Below are 18,761 nucleotides of genomic sequence, written 5' to 3'. Positions count from 1 at the left end.
CAACCCAGGGATAAATAAGTAGGCGCCTCAACCTCACCCATTCTAGGATAGGGCGGTAGTTGTCCCTTTAAATGAATTGAAACAGAGTAGATCCCATCAACTGTTTCTGCTTTCAGAAACAAAAAACCTAAGCATCTGTCTCCCCTTTTCCCTGGAGCATTCCATTCCCCACAATCCCAGCACTCTGAAAAATTGTACTGGATAAGCGTCTATGTTTTTCTGTTAAAGATTTTAGCACTCACTCTGCACTCCCCGATGTGTGTTTTCTCCTGGAAAAACAACTGTATTCTATACATAAAAGAAACACCTGACATTGCAAGGTGTCTCTGGGGCTGAGGAAAAGCAGTTATTATAACAAAGTCATCCATTTCCCCGGTGGGAATAAGAGAGGTGATGAGACCTGGCTAAAACTTGGTCTCAGGAAGATGCTGTTTTGAACACACTAAGTTTTGCTCAAATACCAAAAAGAAAGAAAGAAAGAAAGGATACATAGCAATATTCAGAATTAGGAGGGAAATCATTCAAGGCTGATTCCTTTTGAAAAAAAAAGAAAAGGAAAAAAAACTGGGTTTTGACTCAGTCTCTATTTTGAACTCTGATGGCAACAAAAGCAAACCATAGAGCAAAATGCAGAACACGACAGGTTCTCTAGGGATTATTATTATTGTTGTTACTATTATTATAGGAACAGATGTATTTTTATTGGTGGGAGGAGGAGAACGGTCTAATTCCAGCCCTCACTTTTGCTCTTTTAAAAACCACTCACCTGACTTTTATTTGCAGCCACTTTGGCAAACAGGGCTTGAGACACCTTGGCCCTTTTCATCTCCTGTTGGATCTCGTCATAAATGGCAGCTGTGATGTTGACGTTGGCGCCGTCCACCTTAATGGGGAGGTCTGTTGTCGGTGTCGAGGTTTTGGCCTACCAAGAGACCATGAAAATAATAATTTAAAAAGCGCTGCATTCAGCCCAGCCATCTGTGCAGAAATTATCAAAGGATTTCAGTCAGCTGATGCCAAACTGCATTAGCTACAGAGGGACACTTCCTGTCCATTATTCTAATCAGGTTAATTGTGATTGGAAATAATTGCAGTGCATTCCTATAGGACATGCAGAGTCCTGTCAACCTTGTTCTTTCCCTCACAGTAGCTGAGACAGTTCACAGGTACGATGGCTACTCTGGGCACCAAACTCAAGCGATCACCTACCTGCAACAGAAGCATGCAGAACACACACACAGTTACTTTTTTCTTTCTGAAAATAGTACACCTCGGAGGAAGAGCCAATTCTTCCAGAAAAAATGAGTAAATGGGTAGAGGTCTCTAAATAATAAATTATTACTCAATTTAATGCACTCCCCTGAGTCTCTCTCATTCTTTATTAAAGCTTTACGTATGTCATTCGAGTATGTATGGCTTCCCACCATTATCATCATTATGCTACCCAGACAGTCACCTAATTTCACCTAGGAAATCAGTGGAAATGAAACAAAATTTCATTTCATAAAACGAGGCTTCAGAATGCCTTTGAAGTGCCGTCTTCATTTTCTTAAACTCATATTGTGGTTTTATGTATTCTGCCGTGCTCGTTTTAATTGAATGATTTCCCATCAGTTTCAGAGACAAATGAAGGACAATATAGAAGGTGTCTGTACTTCTTGGGGTTAGGATAACCCTAAAACGCTTGAATCTACTTGATCCAGAAGACTGCAGAGCATTTGCTCTGGTGTGTAAGGAGAGGGTGCTGGGCAGCCTTCTCAGAACCCAGGGCAACAGGACAAAGGGAAAAGTCTGCCCCAACCGTTGCATTCCTGAGCATGGCCAGCTGATTTGGTCTAAAGTGGATTGTTTTCCCTTTTCATCCCCACCCACCCTAGAATCCTAAACCACTATGTTCCCTTTGTGGATGTCCTGAGCTGTTGTTCCCCTGCTGGATTGACAGTATGCTGGATTGACAGTATGCAGGTTTGGAGAAAGACATGGCATGCAGGGTGGACACCATGGGGTCATTCTCAACAGTGTCTTGAAGCCGGAGTTATGTCCTAAGTTTCCAGGAAGGCTTTGATTCCTAAGGGCGCTCAGTGACCTTTGCCATTCTCCTTTGAATTCCCTGTCTCATACTATTTTCTAATTACTGCAAAGTAATAATAAGAATAATTGATGTAGTACTTTTTACGTGCCAGGCACTCCAAAAAGTGCTTTTTGGTTGTTGTTATCACATCTTATTCTTTTAAGAACACAGTGAGTTAGACATTATTATTTTCACTTTACAGATGAAGACAACTGAAAATAAAAGAGGATACTTAACTTGCTAGCAGCAAGTGAAATAACCATGATCTGAACTCAAGTCTCTCAGGCTCCAAAGCACAGGCTCAGGAATCACTGTGCTACTGCCTCCAAAACCTCCAATTCGTACTGGTGCTGTTTTTACATGTTTCTTCTTGCCCTCAAGTTTGAGCTATTCCCTCAATAGTCCAATCCTCTCTCATCTTTTTCAAGAAAACTCCCTTTTCTTCTTAAAACTTCTAATTAACGTTCAGTGCTTTTCCTGTTAAGTGCATATTTTAGCATACCATTTCTGCCTGTCTCAATGCAGGTTTCTTATTAGCCTCACCGACTAATCTCACCTGACTGGTCAGATCTTCTCTAGAACACTGAGGGCTAAAGGCAAAGCACTGAAATATATGGTTAGGGGCCCAGCCTTGGAATCAGAATAACCAGAGTTCAAATTCTAGCTCTATCACTCAGCCGTGTGACCTTACACAAGGTATTTAACCCATCTAAACCTCAGTTTCCTCATCTAAAATGTAAACCTCATCTAAACCTCATGTAAAATGAGAACAACAGTGCAAAATGGTGAGGATCCAATTCATGCAAAATTTTTGCAATACCTGATACAATAAGTGCTCAATAAATGATTATTCTTATACTTGTACTGTTGTTTTGTTATTTTTAAGTACATTGAGGAATACTGGCCAATTGAAGGTTATGAGAAGAGGCTCTTGAGGTTGAATTTGAAACTTGAAAAGTCTTCAATTTGTTTTAAACTGATAACAAAGTACTGACGGGGTCTGGAAAATAATCTCCATGGACCTATGCAAGGTTCTGTGTGTGTGTGCCCTGCATTGCTGCCTCCAACTCAAAGGCTGAATCAGTGGGTACCCCTCTGACATTTATTTGCACAATGAAAGCCTTACAGTACTATGGATCTTTGCTACTGAGATAGTTCTGTAAAGAATTTTGGATAAGTAGGTAATCATGAAATATTTTAAAAGTCTTCAGTAACTTTCTCAATGTTTAACCAACAGAAAAAGAAGAATGTTCCAGACAATGTAAAAATGTCAGTGCCATGACTGTATTCTCAAAACTATTTTGAGAAAAACATTTTATATTTATTTTCAGAAATCTCAAAACCGTGAAATTAAACGTTCAATTTCCCTGGTATACTTGTCCGTAAAGGGCACCTTTATCTAGGAATTTTCTAGACAGGATTTTTTGCTGTTTAAAAAAGCAAAGTCAGGGTCCTGAGTCAGGGTCCTGACCTTAACTGTGTGGTGTTGTAAGTTGGTCTGGCTCTGAAAGCTACCAGGTCTTTGAAAAGATGCCTAAGATATAATCTTGTTGGAAAAATATTACGAACGAGTGGAAAACAAAACACACAGACCTGTGTGATTTTCTAACAAGGAGGAGTGATTTTCAGAGAAGACCTGCCCAATTAAATGGCCATGAAGCATGGCTGGATTCTCCTGTAATGATTTAATGGGCTTCAAAAGTGGCAAAAATGTTGGTGAATTTAATAGAAGTAAATATTAGTGCAAATTAACAACTCGTCCAACTCAATAGCTCAACATGTATGCCCCAAAATTTTAAAAAAATAAAAATAAAGATAAAAAAGCTTGGTTACAGTGGTCCAAAGTAAGCAGTCAAGAGACTTATTTTTGGTTTAACAGTAACTAAAATTCATAATTCACTAAACACTAAAGTCTAAGTATCACAGTTTGGCAGTGCATGATAGAAAATTATCTTCAGTTAAAAAATCTATTGCAGAGTGCAAAATATAAAAAGAGTTAAGATGTGTGAAAAAATGGATATACTTGAAAAAGCTCAAATATTTCTATTAGAAGATTCTGCTTAATCAGTTCCTTAGAACTTAACAGAAAACAAACTCCTAAACCCAAAACTATAGTATCTGAGCAAAAAAAAAAAAAAAAACCCTTTATTTTCAAAGTACCCATTTTTCTGATTTGTACAACTGTGTACCTGTTAAACATTTTTTTGAAAACTATCACTCAAGAAGGAACCTGCAACCATGCTAGCAACAGTAAATGGGATGGCTTTACCATAAATCCGTTGATTAGTAAAAGTTTAGGGGAAGTAGGGAGTAGGCTAAAAATAAGTGGGCTCAGATCTGAATTGGAAATGACTCTTGGCTGACTTGAGACCTTGACCCTTCAGTTAAAATCTTTAAATCACACAACATTACTAGATGTATGCATCTGCAGGAGGACCTGAGAACAGAATGCTTTTAAAGTATGAAGAAAGGAGGGATGGAAAGCTGAGTCAGGGTCCTGTGGACATCACTGTAGGAAGGAAAATAATTAAGGCCTACATTTCCACTACCATTTTCTAAGGGATCACTGAACGAGCTCCCAGTCATTCGGATCTAGCCGCTGCATTGGCATGCTTCCATCACACACAGGTTCCTCCCTGATTTTGTCTCTTTCAGATTGCATCAAGCAGAACTCAGACTACGCTAGCTGTCCCCCGCCCCCATCCAAATAAATACACAGTTGAAGGAAAAGCAATGCTTCGCAAACTCAGCTTCAATACAAATCCGCTAGTCCCTTCTTTGATAACCAAACAGCTGTATGTAGACTTCTAGTGCTTACCCTTCCACCCACTGCTGCCCTCCTGCCACATGTGGAAGAATGGGACTTTCTTGAAGGGACAGAAATGGCATGGATGATATAGAAAAAGATAACCACTAGCATATGGTCAGAGGTTCATATCTTCTGACCCACATGTTCAGTGGATTAAAAAGTCTTGGAATTATGTCTCTTAGTTTTTGAGGGAAAACACAGTAGCAGTGAAGGCAAGATATCTCCAAGGCTAAGAGTGAAAAGTCAGTGGAGCGAATATCTCACCTGAGGGGTTCTGGAGGAGCTGGGACTGCTGGAGGCCGATGAGACCATGCTCACATTGGGGTTCATGCTCCGCTCTCTCTCATCCTGGTATATGCGGTCCCGCTCCACTTCCGGCAGATTGAGGAAATTCTGCATAGCCCTCAGGTTTACTAAAAGAGACTGAGATGCTGTCCGAGGGTCTTCTTCCTTACGCAGAATCTCAGACAACAATCCCTGATTAAATGGAAAAAAAAAAAAAAGTAGGCCAAGTTATATCTGCAGGTATGCATGTGTGGTTTCCGTATTGCGCCCCTCTTCCCCTTTATCTGTTTGGTGTAACCAGCTGGCTGTGATGTCAAGAACCTCAGTCTAATTCCTGCGGGTTCTCCAGCAGGAAGATTTGGTGGGAACGTGCTTGCTCTCTGGGGGCTGTGCCTTATTTTGGAACATTCTATTCTGACACTTTATCATCACTGTAATAATCGTCAGTGTACAGAGATGCCAGCTAGCAAGGTAGGCGCTCAGAAGAATTGTGAAACTGCAATTACCACCAGGTGCCTCCTACAAGTATTTCAGGAACTGTTAGAACTCTCTCTGCTTGAAACTGGGAACACTTGGCAGTCCTGCTCAGCTTTACAAATCTGCCAAGTTTGGTAAATTTAGTTCCGACATTTAAACAGCATGGGAGATTTACATCGACTTAAAAAAAAAAGTTTGGCTGAATTTCTGTGTGACCGGACACTGTTTTCAATATAGATGTTTCTTATGGCAAGAAGAAAAAAAAAAAAAAAAAAGACACAAAGCAAATGGCTATAACTTGGCCTCTATTAACTTCCCAATACACACACATAATAGGTTTCCTTACATATGTACCAGAGGGCACCCAAACCTTTTTATGAGATGCCCTCATGGGGACGCTCCAAGCCCACCATTAAAGCAACGGAAGTATAGTCACATCCGGTAACAGGCCACAGCGCACTTCAGAGAATGCCATGATAGGCTCAGATACTTTCTGACTGTGTGACCCATCCAAATAGAATGCTTTACATAAAAAAAACTGGTGTTTTCATGTGCTGCTCTGCTGACAGAGAATTCACAAAGAAAAGAAAAATGTTGACAAGTCTAAAGAAAAGTAGTACAGACGCAAAAAAAAGGCTAGAGACCTGAGTTAGAACACTGCAGTACTTGGGGCAAAAGCAGATCCATTTCCATTCTGCACACTTGTTGGACTATCACACAGAGGCATCACTTTACATTCCCAGCTAACATCCCTTCTCAGGGCAGTATGAGATCAGGGCCTAGGATTATCCCCCAGAAAAAGCTAAGATGTTAACCTCTGTATCTTACAACAGATGGGGATAACCCCAAATCGTAAAAGTAGATGCCAAAGGCATTTCCACTTAGGGGATATTAATGCAAAGAAACACTATCAGATTTGTAATAGATGTGGCTAAATAGGCCGTCTTTGGCCAATAGGCCAAAAAGGCATTGGATACCAAAGAAATATACCATCTCTAGTTGGCCAAAAATCCTCAGGGTAAGGTAGGCGGTTTTAAAAAATAATGCATTATAATATAGTGAAGCAAATGTCGCTTACAGGAATGTGTATCACACTGTTATCAGCTTCCGGGAGTAATCACCACTCAAAACATCATGTAAGACAATTTTACTATAAGGAACCTACAAGAGGCATGCCATCTGATACCTCTTGCCAGTTTGGTTGTCATTACTTTGATTAGAGAAGTCTTTCCAAATGAGACTATAATATGCCATACAATGAAGCCAAAAAAAAATGTTAACAAGTGTGTGTCTGTGTGCGTGAGTGCCCAAGGAAAGGTCAAAGTAGGGCATGTATATAAAACTACCCTACTGCTGAAATGATTCTAAGAAAATCTTGATTTCTTGTCATGCTTTCAGAAAGAAGCAACAAGTGAGACACTTGTCTTCCAGAAAATGTTATACAATCTAAGTATTAATTTTCTTTCTGAAATTAAAAGTCAGCTCTGCCTTAAGTTATCCTACTTTCCACTTGGACTAAGCAACCTGAAATATTAATAACAAATTTGTTTCTAAGACAAAATTCTCCAAATTAATGTGTGCAGAAGCAAGAGGGATGTGAATTTAAAATCAATACCAATTTCCTATATATACGATGGAATACTACACAGCCATAAGAAAAGAATGAAATAATGCCATTTGCAGCAACATGGATAGACCTAGAGATTGTCATACTAAGTGAAGTAAGTCTGACAGAGAAAGACAAACACCATATGATATCACTTCTATGTAGAATCTAAAATATGATACAAATGAACTTATTCACAAAACAGAAACAGACTCACAGACATAGAAAACAAACTTATGGTTATCAAAGGGGAAAGGGCAGGGGAGGAAGTTTGGGATTAGCAGATACAAACTACTATATATAAAACAGATAAACAACAAGATCCTACTGTACAGCACAGGGAACTATATTCAGTAGCTTGTAATAAACCATAATGGAAAAGAATATGAAAAAGAATATATATATATATATATCTGAATCATTTTGCTGTATACCAGAAACTAACACGACATTGTAAATCAACTATACTTCAACAAAATTAAAAAATTAAAATTAAATAAAAAATTAAACCATAAAAGACGATCAATACCAATTTCCATTACTAATAAGATACTAAGATTGATATTTTCTGAGCTTTCTTTAACAATGAACTTTGCACATGAAGGACAAGTTGGTACCACTCTCCTTCTCTCTGTCTTTTTCTCTCTCTCATAAGTAACTTTAGCATTTTACTAAATGTCAGACTACCAAATTTGGAAAAGTTTTAGGATCTACATGGATATATTCTTTATGCTGGTTATATGATTATACTTAAGATCTCTCAAAGGCAAAGTCTGTAAACTCTTTCTTCCGTGAAATTATTTACACAAATTGTGGAGGACACTATGGCAAAAATTCCGTACAAAGTATTGAAAAAACAAAAAATATTGTTCTAATGGACGAAGTTCAAAATTGTAAGTCTGTTTATTCCTAATCAATAGAAAACAAAATCACTCCCAAGGATAGAGTTCTTTTATTTATTTCTTGTTCAGCTTGGTTTACCTTTTTTTCCCACATTGAAATTGTGGAGTTCCTTCCCCTGCATTTTTTACATGTTGGACAACCTTACAGGGAAATGAATCCATCTCTAAGAAAAATCAAGACAAAGCATCCTTGTAAATGACTGCTCATCAGCATCACTTCTGAAGTGAATGAGACACAATATTTGTATTTTAAGGGGTTGGTGGACTATACTGTTGCCTCTGTTTTATTCGCCTAATTGAAGATAAAGTCTCAAACCAACAAGGTGGCCACTGCTGCCCTGGAGAATGAGAACACTGTTCTAAAGTATTTACTTGAAGTCTCATCTGTGTAACCCTGGTCCCAAAGCAGATTCTTTTTACCTCAGACATTTTCAATAACAAGTGGCTAACTGGTGGGCACAAGAAGAGTTTTAGTTGTTTTGTTGAGCCTTCTTCATTTTGGTTATGTGCTTTTAACGACTTAAGCAGGGATTTTTAAAAACATAGTCAAAATTCTGCGGGCACATAAATGTAAAGCACGTTTTATTTAGTTTGAAATCATCATAGGGGAAACAGATCGGAAGAAAATGTACGGCATAACTTAAGTATACCACAAATCACCCCATCTAATTATCAAGATAAGTAAATGTTTATCATATTGAAACTGTCTTGAATAGAACATAAATTAATAATTTATCTTGCATAACTATTTCTAAAGCCCTTGCTACTATGTTGTCTGGCAATTAATTATCAACCAGCCAGGCAGGAGGTGTCACTTGGACATTCCCATTATGCAGCCTGAGATATAGAGAACCTGGCAAGGCACCTGGGCACTGAAAAAAAGATGTACTTTTATGAAGAGAAAGGTCATGAATATTGAGAATGTGAAAATTGAGGGAAATTAATAAATTAACCAGGATATCGCTTATTAAAATTTCATATCAGTAATCTTACTAAAACATATTGCAAGTGTTCAGTAAAGTGGTCATTAAGTGTTTTCCTCATCATAGGCAACAGAGCCTTCTCGAGGGAGAGATTATAAACAATTCTCTCCATGGTGTTAGCTGAGGTTGTGTAAGACCAGGAAACGTGTTGACTGAAAAGGAGTAGAACAAACCTCTGCCCAGGGTAGAAAGGCACCTTCTACCAGAGTTCTCGGGTTACAGGTCACTGAAAAAAGAAGGGAGCTGGGCAAAAAGAGCCTCAAATTGGCCTTCTCCCTAGTCTTTTAATGGAGGATTTTGTAAGCTCCACATTATTTCCAGCACCAGCAAAGAATACATGAGGTTGGCAGAAAACTTCAATAAAAGCAAAATAACTCAAAGCACAAAACAAGAGATAATATAATGCCATCTAGCTTCATTGCTAATACAGGCTATCTCTACAGACAAAACAAAGAACTGGGGCTGGGAATTCCCTGGTGGTCCAGGGGCAAGGACTTGACTCTTTCACTGCTGAGGGTACAGGTTCAAGCCCTGATGGGGGAACTAAGGTCCCACAAGCCACGTGATGTGGCAAAAAAAAAAAAGAACTAGGGCTAATTTTTTAAATAAAAAATTGCTATGCTTATTATTACTAGTATTTTAATAATATTTGTGACATCTTAAATGACCTTAGAGTTTCTGAATCTGCAACTTCTGTTGAAGAGCTTTCTTATTTGAAGAGCTTTTCTTTTTATTATGATTTTCATATTCCTTCAACAATTTATATAGTTTGCTCCAAATCGTTAGTGTGCAAAATACATGCTGATACTCAGAAATATTTGGGAAACATTACCATGACTGGCTCTATAAAATTTACTTCCAAGTTTCTGTACTAGCCCTTGAGGATTCGTCTGGGACGGGTGAGAAACTGCCTTTGATGGGCCCTTAAATCCTCTTAAATCCTTTAAGAGAACAAGAAGAGAACCCAAGCCTGGGCCAGGTTTTAGGAATCTGAGCTGAGCCCATCAGACCTCCCAGGTCACTCCAGGGGAGGTCACTGAAGATCATTACTGACTAGATTTTAACAGATATCTCTTCTTCATACTTCCTAGACATTTGTAATTCTCTACGATTAGGTTATATCTCCCATTGATTATCTAGAGAACCCCCAAATTCAATACGCCTATTGCCAAAAAATGACAGATCAGTCTAGTAATTCACTCCCTATTTACAACTTGGTTCAAAGCTCATAAAAGAATGGAAAGATTAATAAGACATAGATTCTGCTGCCAAGGAGTTTACTATACAATGGTTTACAGAAGCACAATGTGAAAGATAAGTGTCATAAATTTCAGACAGAACTAGTACCATCTCAGTTCAAAAGAGGGTGAAAGTATTGCCATCGCAAGACTCAGGGAAAACGTTTTGGAAGAGGTGGTATTTAACTTGGCGGGGATTCAAAATGTACATAATGCATAGACATAGAGATAGTGATGGGACCAGGCAAAGGGAGAGGGCAAATGAGGGATTGGATAGTATTAGAACACTTGAAGAAAAAGAAAGAGCATGACTAATCCAGAATACCAAGAGAAGTTTCTGTTTCCTTAAAAGCTTAAAAAAAAAAAAAAAAAAGTGCAAAAACTGATAAAGTGGTAGAAGACTTTTTGAAGTGAAAATAATATAGTCCACATTAATATAATTCAGAACTACTGGAGTATACACAAACTAACCAGCAAACACTACCCCCAAAATGAAGTGATATTAATCTGTTCAGCCTTTTTGTCACCTGCAACAAATTAGGCTTTCAATATGCAAAACATCTTCCTTCCAGGAAAACAAATGATCATGATTCCATTTAATTGTAATTTAATGAGGCATAATTTACTTTTTAAAGTGATATACACCAGGTGTGTATTGAAAAAACTGGCCCAGCCAAACCCCAGTGCTATGCTTTGGAAAAAGCCTCAAACTAGCCAGAGACTATTTTCATTTCTGTAAATTACATTTCTGTTCACATATTTATTCTAACATAAACTTTTGAAGATAACCTCCGAAATACTCATATATCATATAACATACATAGCATATCAGAGTTTGAAAGTGTTAGGTTACAACCCAAAGATAGATATTAGAATGTCATATAAATCCCAAAGAAAGCTTATATGTACTACTGATTGCAATGCCAAAGGGAAAAATATATGCTTGCCACTTCTACAGAATCATTTGGACTGGTTATTTTAGAGAAAATTAGCTCTATTCCTTTATAATGTATTTTAATTATTAATTGTTGGATGTATCAATAATAAAGTATATAAGCTTTTAAAATGAAGGTCCTTTTCAGAAATCAAGTTACATCTCTTTAAGGGTGTATGGGTTGAAACATATTTACTTTGTAGTAGTGGGTCTGAAAATATATTTTAGTTCATCATTTGCTTAAAACAAATGATGTCCTAACCAATCAAGTTTCAAAGGCACATATACCCCCATTTTACAGATTAAAATTACAGAGGGTCAGAGGTGGAAGAGGCCCTGGCACCCATATGGGCTAACCCCACATCCTGCCACTGAGCATGACCTGTCTATCACATAGTTCCCGCTGAAGGTACTCTTCACGTTTCACCACCCCTTTTCCATGCTTATTGGTTAGCCTTAACTTCATACAATTCTGAAATGTCTGGTTCCAGCTGACGTGAGAGCCAAAAAGTGGTATCCTCTGATGAAAACCAGGTGATACCAAATTCTTAGCCTAATTGTACAAAGTGAACTCTTCAGTTTCAGTGGTTAATGCACAGTTAGTTGAAGCTGTGAACCGAGCTCTTGGCTGAACAGAGTATTGACATCCTACCACCCGAAAGCTGACCTAACGAAATCAGTTCTCTCCTAACCTCCAGTCTCATTTCCTTCTAGACGTTCCTGAGAGGCACGTTCTCCTCTGCTCACAAATATAAACAGGTTTCCCTGGGTCCCATATTCATAATCTACAACCCCACTACAAAGCCGACTACTGAAATTCATTTGTGTTATGCTAAAAAATACTCACCTCCCCCATCACCCCCTAGAGTACTGCTCAGCCATGAAGCCAGAGTACTTAGTCTGATTTGAATAAAAGGTATACAGGGCACAACAATGACAATTTGATTTTTATTATTAAAAATGATGTGTTAAATCCTCAAAGAAAATGTTGTTATTGCATTAGTTTAATAAAAACCTCTCTTTTACTATAATATTTCTTTATTAGAAAAGACAGCCTATGCATATAGCACTTTTGTACCATGGGGGTAGATAGAATTGAGCATCTAAAGGGAATTAATGTACTCTGCAAATATAAATGCATATACAAAAGTAACATTTGCAGACAAGTGTTGCTGTAGAGATGTATTCTGTGATGCACTAAAAGACTATGTATATATCTGTATATGTATATACACTGCAGTTGGCAATACTTTCTCCCTCCTTTGAAGGGAGACGGCACTAGTCCTATTTCACATTTATGACACTTATCATCTTTACATTGTGTAACTATAAAACCTCTTTCTCCCATCATATAGTAAACACCTTGGGAGGAGAATCTGTACATTTTGTGCTTAGTGGTTAGTTGGGGATATACAGGAATATAGAGCCCTAAGAAAGCATCAAATGCATATTTCTCATTTTTCTGGAAGTGGGAGTCCCATCTTTGCTAAACAGTCAGCAGCAGGCCCTGATGGACCACATGTTAAAAGCCTAACTCACAATAACTCAAGATCTTCTCATACAACCTATTGAAAACGGTAAGATAATAAATACTGAAAATTTTGTGCCATGCAAACTCCACTTTAGAACAAATATTCCATGCACCCCAAACCTACAATTTATTAAATGAAACACTTCCCTCACAGACAGGTTTCTTTCTAGTATAAATAAAACTTCGCTTGTGCCATCTGACACATCAGAATACTGTAAGCATGCAAAACAAAGTTAGTAGATGCAACAGAGCATTCTTGAAAACAAAGCAGTCTGTGCTTTCTTAAGTGCAATCCCCTTGTCCAAGCCACACTTGAGCATGTACCATGGAGGAACTTAGCCAAAACCAGATTCCTGGCAACTTTACTACTTTTTACCTACCTAATCTATACAACGATAGATGCAATTAAATAAAGAGTCCTGTCTCATTTTCTTCCTTCCCTCCTCATCTCTAGGAAGTCTTAGGTACTGGAATGGGGGATGGTGCACAATCTAAGTCAAAATTTTCTAAGCACATTAGCACCAAAAGGCAAAAGCAAATACAGAACTGAACAGGTTCCTTTTGGAAACATTTACCAGTGGTGTTCCCAGCTCTGGGCACATACATGGTTTCTACTAACACCTCAAGTACCTGGCACCATGGCTACTGAATTCACAAAGTGCTGGGCCTTGGTTATTCCTAGTTTCCATGAGTATTCTGTGAAACAACTGTTGGCAAACTTCCAAAAAATTTACTAGCTTTGGCTACTTTGTCAAAACATTGGCAAAAATAGTACTTTCAAAAACAAAACAAAAACATACATTTATCGCATATTTATATCTCAAATGTATCAAATACATTCAGATATAAAAAGAAAAGCAGTCTATTAACATATGAGTTGACTCTGTCCTGAAATAATTATAAAACATTATTTTTTCTTGCTGAACATTTTCTGCCTTAGCTTCAATCACCTCCAGGGTCAAAAGCATCTGTTCTTACACAGCACATGCAACATATTACATGTTATCATACCACAATGGGATTACTGGTTTAAAAGTCTGTTTATTCCTCATACCTCCTTGAAGGAGGGACTGTGTCTTTCTGCTCTATGATAACAGAAATGATTGAGAAAAAAGGGGATATGAGTATGAGTTCTGAAGTTAGAATTGCTGGGTTCAAAACTGGGCTTCAACTGGACAAGGATTAATTAATCTCCTTATGGCACAGTTTCCTCACCTGTAAAATTGAGATAATAATTGCACTTCCCTCATAGGATTCCCTAGAGAGCTTACAACTGTACCCTATATGTGTTAAATGTTCAATAACCGTTAGCCCTCATTATAACCCCAGCATAGTCTCTGAATGCTTAATAATTATTTGTTAAATGAATGGATAAAGACAGAACTAACATCAAAGTACATTTCTTATTCTAAATTTGCAACTGCAAATATTCAAGGCCCTCCACTTATATTTTGCTAGATGTCTTCCCATACAGAACACAGAAAATATTAAAAAAAAATTTTTAGGAAGTAGAATAATTAAAATTATTTGGGATAGAGGAGAATGTAAAAAAAAAATTAATAAATTATCTAAAGTGAAATGAGCATATGGACATTCAGGACAGCACTAAACTAAGATATTCATTTATACTTCAAGGAAGTAAAACCACTTTCCTTCCTTAAGTAACTTTTAAAATCAGCCTTAATCTGCATCATTGTTGAAGCATGGGTCACAATTATTAGTGGATGATAAAATTAATTTAGCATACCATAACTAGTTTTTATAACAAAATGCAATTAAATAGATTAAAAATTACCACAGTGCTTCATACATGTATTGTTTCATGAAGGCTTTTTTTTTCTTTCATGAATAAATATACAGATAGATAAAGATATAGTTGGAAATGAGATAGAACTCAAAACAGACAGACATACATGTGTGAACAAATGTGTGAGTGTGTGTTTGTGTACTAGCTCATGATGTAAAAATTATTTCTTACTGGGTGTTGTAGTCAGAGAAATTTGAAAGTAAATACTGTTGTCTACAGGAATAATTTTAGGCACAAAACTGGCAGATAGAATTTAAACAACCTTGTAATTTCCAATTGACTTCAAAGTGATTCAGTTATATTTTTCACACAGAATTTTTGGCCTTTAAACTTAATTCACTTTATTTGAACAAACATGCACTTAACCCCAGGCCAAATGGTCATCATTTCAATCAATGGCCAAAAAAGGAACCATTTATGTATTTTTTAAAGTTACTTTGAATAAGCAAAGGTGAAAAGCATATAAATAATGGAATCTAAAGCTAGTGTTTCCTTATATTTCTTCCATAAAAATTCTACTTTAATTATAAACATCACCCAGGACTTGGAGAAACTAGATAAATAATAAAACTAGGCTTTCCACTAAAAGTGCAGGTCTCTACTGAGACACGCTCACTAGAAGTGAGATACCTTATTTAGGACAGAGACCCCCTCATCTGTGTGAAACGAGTCAATCACTCCTTGTTAGAGAATAGTGACAAAAACTTATAAAACCATCATCAAAAGGCAGTCTATTTGAGTAAAGTAGAAAAACCTGAATTTTCTATAATAGTTCAGCAACTAATTTTTTTTTTTTTTTTTTTTTTTTTTTTGGCCGGTACGCGGGCCTCTCACTGTTGTGGCCTCTCCCGTTGCGGAGCACAGGCTCCGGACGCGCAGGCTCAGCGGCCATGGCTCACGGGCCTAGCCGCCCCGCGGCATGTGGGATCCTCCCGGACCGGGGCACGAACCCATGTCCCCTGCATCGGCAGGCGGACTCTCAACCACTGCACCACCAGGGAAGCCCAGCAGCAACTAATTTTTAAGGACTTTGCACACTGATCAGGGATGAAAGGAATAGATAGAAGGGTGTGCTGTCATATTTCTTTCCTCTGATTCTTTGGTACAAGTTTTGTGAAGGACGGGGAAAAAGGAGTCTTCATATTTTCTTTTACGTAAAATGCTCTATTTCAATTAGATTTAGGAATGGGAATAGGGGTGGTATACGTTTGACAGCTACAATCAACATTCTCTTTACCCAGAGCACAAACAGAGACAGCATCTCCCCCAAGCTTTTTGGCTGAAATTGCCTAAAAAGTGCTAATTAATGATAGTCTTTATATGTAAGGAGGACTAAATTGAGACCACTATCTAGAGGGCCATCCTTAAGTCACTGAATAACTTTGAGATACTGCTATCCTAGGAGATATTAATATTACTACAATCTTTAAATCTATGAATTCAAGCCAGTGATTCTGAAATGAAAGAGTACCTATTTTATGAAGTTTGCAGGGCCATCTTTTCCTACTTTATTAATTTAATGCTGAAATCAAAAGAGGGTATGTTATTTGCTTCAAAACCCAATAACATGTTCATGCCTGATCTGCAGCATTTCATATTTACAGCCCATCTTTCAGTTGGAGGACTTCCTTTTTCTCACAGGTTTCCTTGTCATTTTATAACCAGCTTACTGGACCATGGAGTCAAGACCCCTGGATTTACATTGTATTCTATTCCTGTATGACTTGCTGAGTGCCTATATCTCTAACTGGATATTGAGAAGTAATGACTTGAGACCAGAGGTCAGCTGAGAAAGAATTCTAAATATCTTGGAGGTCAAGTTTTCTACAAATATAAACTGTACATGTAATTAAATCATGCCTACCTTTGGCTAACAATATGTATAAATCAAACACAAAGTCAAAAGAGAAGATCCCCCCAACCCCGAAAAAACTAACTGGTAACACACTAAAAGCTCAGACTTCCAAATATTTTGGTTGCTAAAATTTTCATTTTGTTGCTACACATCTCTTCTTAACTGTGCCATTTCGAAATATGTTTAGTAAGTCCTTAGACATTTTTAACCTTAATAATACGGGTGGGCAAATACTATAAGCACAGTGCCAATAAAGCATAAAAGCAAAGTCCATGTCATTTCACACAAAGACATTTACATTTCTAGCTGTTGACCTTACTGCCAATTTTTCTGATACATAATTCAATTTAATTTTCCAATCTGTTGAAAACATTCTCTGGTTGCTGAGTGACTTCATGAGCTGTATTTATGACCCTGGCCTTAAGTTTTTTCAAATGATGTGGCTTTGATATGTAAACAGCAGATTTTTTGCAAAGTCTCATAAAAAATAAAAAGTAGGCAAATAAGGACAGGCCAACCAAATGAGTTCCCAAAGGATTTAAAAAATCCTCTTCTCTATCAGATAAAACCAAGATGAACAGCTTTCTCAAAAAAGGCCTTTGACAAAAGGTTGTAAGTTGTGTAACTTTGTGACTTTTTCATCAAACTAAAGAAGGAGCAAGACACCAAATTAGAGGACTTTCTGTTGCAGAAGAGTAACACATTTTGCAAAACACACAAGGGCTGCTACTGAAAACATGTTTCTAAGAATTGGCTCAGGAGAGCTACCTGAGACACAAAATGAACCCGAACTTTCTGAGTTATGGCATAATCTGCTAGAGGAAAAAGAAAAATAACTATACTGTGTAAATAACGAATGTGGTAAGTCTCGTTTTCAAACAATACAAACCTCCTAAAGCCAATTCTTTGTGTATGGATATTTCCTGAACCCCACCTTCAAGGTAAGGGGACAGAGAATCACACCTCATTTCCCTTTGCTGGCATTCTAATGCTCCCATTCACACGTGGCAGGGCATTCGTTCCGATGGATTTAGCCTAGTTTCGATCAAAGCTTCCTCTACTTCATTTAACAGATTTGCTCAGATGGAAGGTCTCAAAGGAGAAATAATGTTAGTAAATGGGGGATTTCTGAACATATGAATATGTAGGTCATTGGATTTTTAAATAAATCAGAGAATAGTTTATCTATTAAGGAAGATTTACTGTACATATTTCATGAAACCATTCTTATTATAGGTCAGTGGACATCCCCTAACCATTCCTGGGCAATATTAAGCCTTGTAAAATAGTCACAAACCTTTTCATATAGTCATAAGCCTCTGATTGATTTTTTTTAAGTCCATAAAGTGACAGGGGCAAAAGAATGCTTTACGTTAGGATTCATAATTAAACTGTCAAAATGCAAAGATGTAAACACAGTAAATAGCCAAGCAACTTATTTCATGTCCATAGGACTGATAAGCGAAAGTGTGCCAACACTAAAATAAATTTGGGATAGAAGCAAGGAAAAATGAATATGCAAAAAAATAAAACCTGACAGAGCACTGGTCCTATTACTTCTTGAAATTATCAGCCTAACAGACCCATTTGCATCATTGACAGAGCACTGGCGATTCGGCAGGGCTGAGAAGCAAAGCTACTCTGAAACTCACATAAATCACATAATTCATCTTTGAGACTCAGTAAGGATGGCTTTAAGTCAAGTTTGAAAGATCTCATAGGGCCTCATAGCCAATGTCTGTTTCTGTCTTATTCCTTCTCTCTCTCTCCCCCATCCTTCTAACCAAACCCCCCACACACATTCAATATCCACAAGTAAATCTGGCTAATATCAATATCATCCCACTGAATTCAGGGGACTCAGTTTAAAATAACAATAGTGATAATATTTTCAAGAGAAAGTAGTACAGTAAAAAATTCTATACAATTCTATATTATTTCCTTAACAACATCTTGCTCATGATTTATGAATACTGATATTTTCAAAACAAAGTAGTACAATAAAAACCTCTATACTATTCCCATAATAACATCTTGCCTTAGATTTGTGAAGGTAGTAGGTATAAAATTGAAGATAACTTTTATTCAAACTACTATCCCATGGCATATCCAAATGCCAATTAGACTAGCAATGACCCTGATCTATAATCTGGGATAAAAAGCACATCCTGAGATAAAGATTTCTGTGCAAGTGATTTATTCAGGAAGTGCTTCTGAGGGAAACTGGTGAAGGAGTGGGAGAAGCAGGTCAGAGAAGGGAGGA

The 18,761-nt window shown here is 37.4% G+C and overlaps 1 protein-coding gene across 3 annotated transcripts in view; it reads right to left on the bottom strand.

The window, feature by feature from the left end:
• SATB2 (SATB homeobox 2) overlaps positions 1–18,761 on the bottom strand; it is a 191,116-nt gene that overhangs the window by 52,095 nt on the left and 120,260 nt on the right. For all 3 annotated transcript variants that reach the window (XM_029224494.1, XM_029224493.1, XM_029224496.1), the window contains exons 8-9: positions 5,145–5,357; positions 767–922 (exon numbers count right to left, since the gene is read on the bottom strand). In XM_029224494.1, coding sequence (XP_029080327.1) covers positions 767–922; positions 5,145–5,357 — 369 coding nt within the window. The remainder of the gene's footprint in view (positions 1–766; positions 923–5,144; positions 5,358–18,761) is intronic.

This window comes from Monodon monoceros, unplaced genomic scaffold (assembly GCF_005190385.1).
Source record: "Monodon monoceros isolate NGI ecotype Baffin Bay Population unplaced genomic scaffold, NGI_Narwhal_1 Super_Scaffold_16, whole genome shotgun sequence".
Taxonomy (NCBI): domain Eukaryota; kingdom Metazoa; phylum Chordata; class Mammalia; order Artiodactyla; family Monodontidae; genus Monodon; species Monodon monoceros.
Note: the sequence above shows the minus strand (reverse complement) of the source record. Positions and strands in the feature narration are given on the sequence as shown.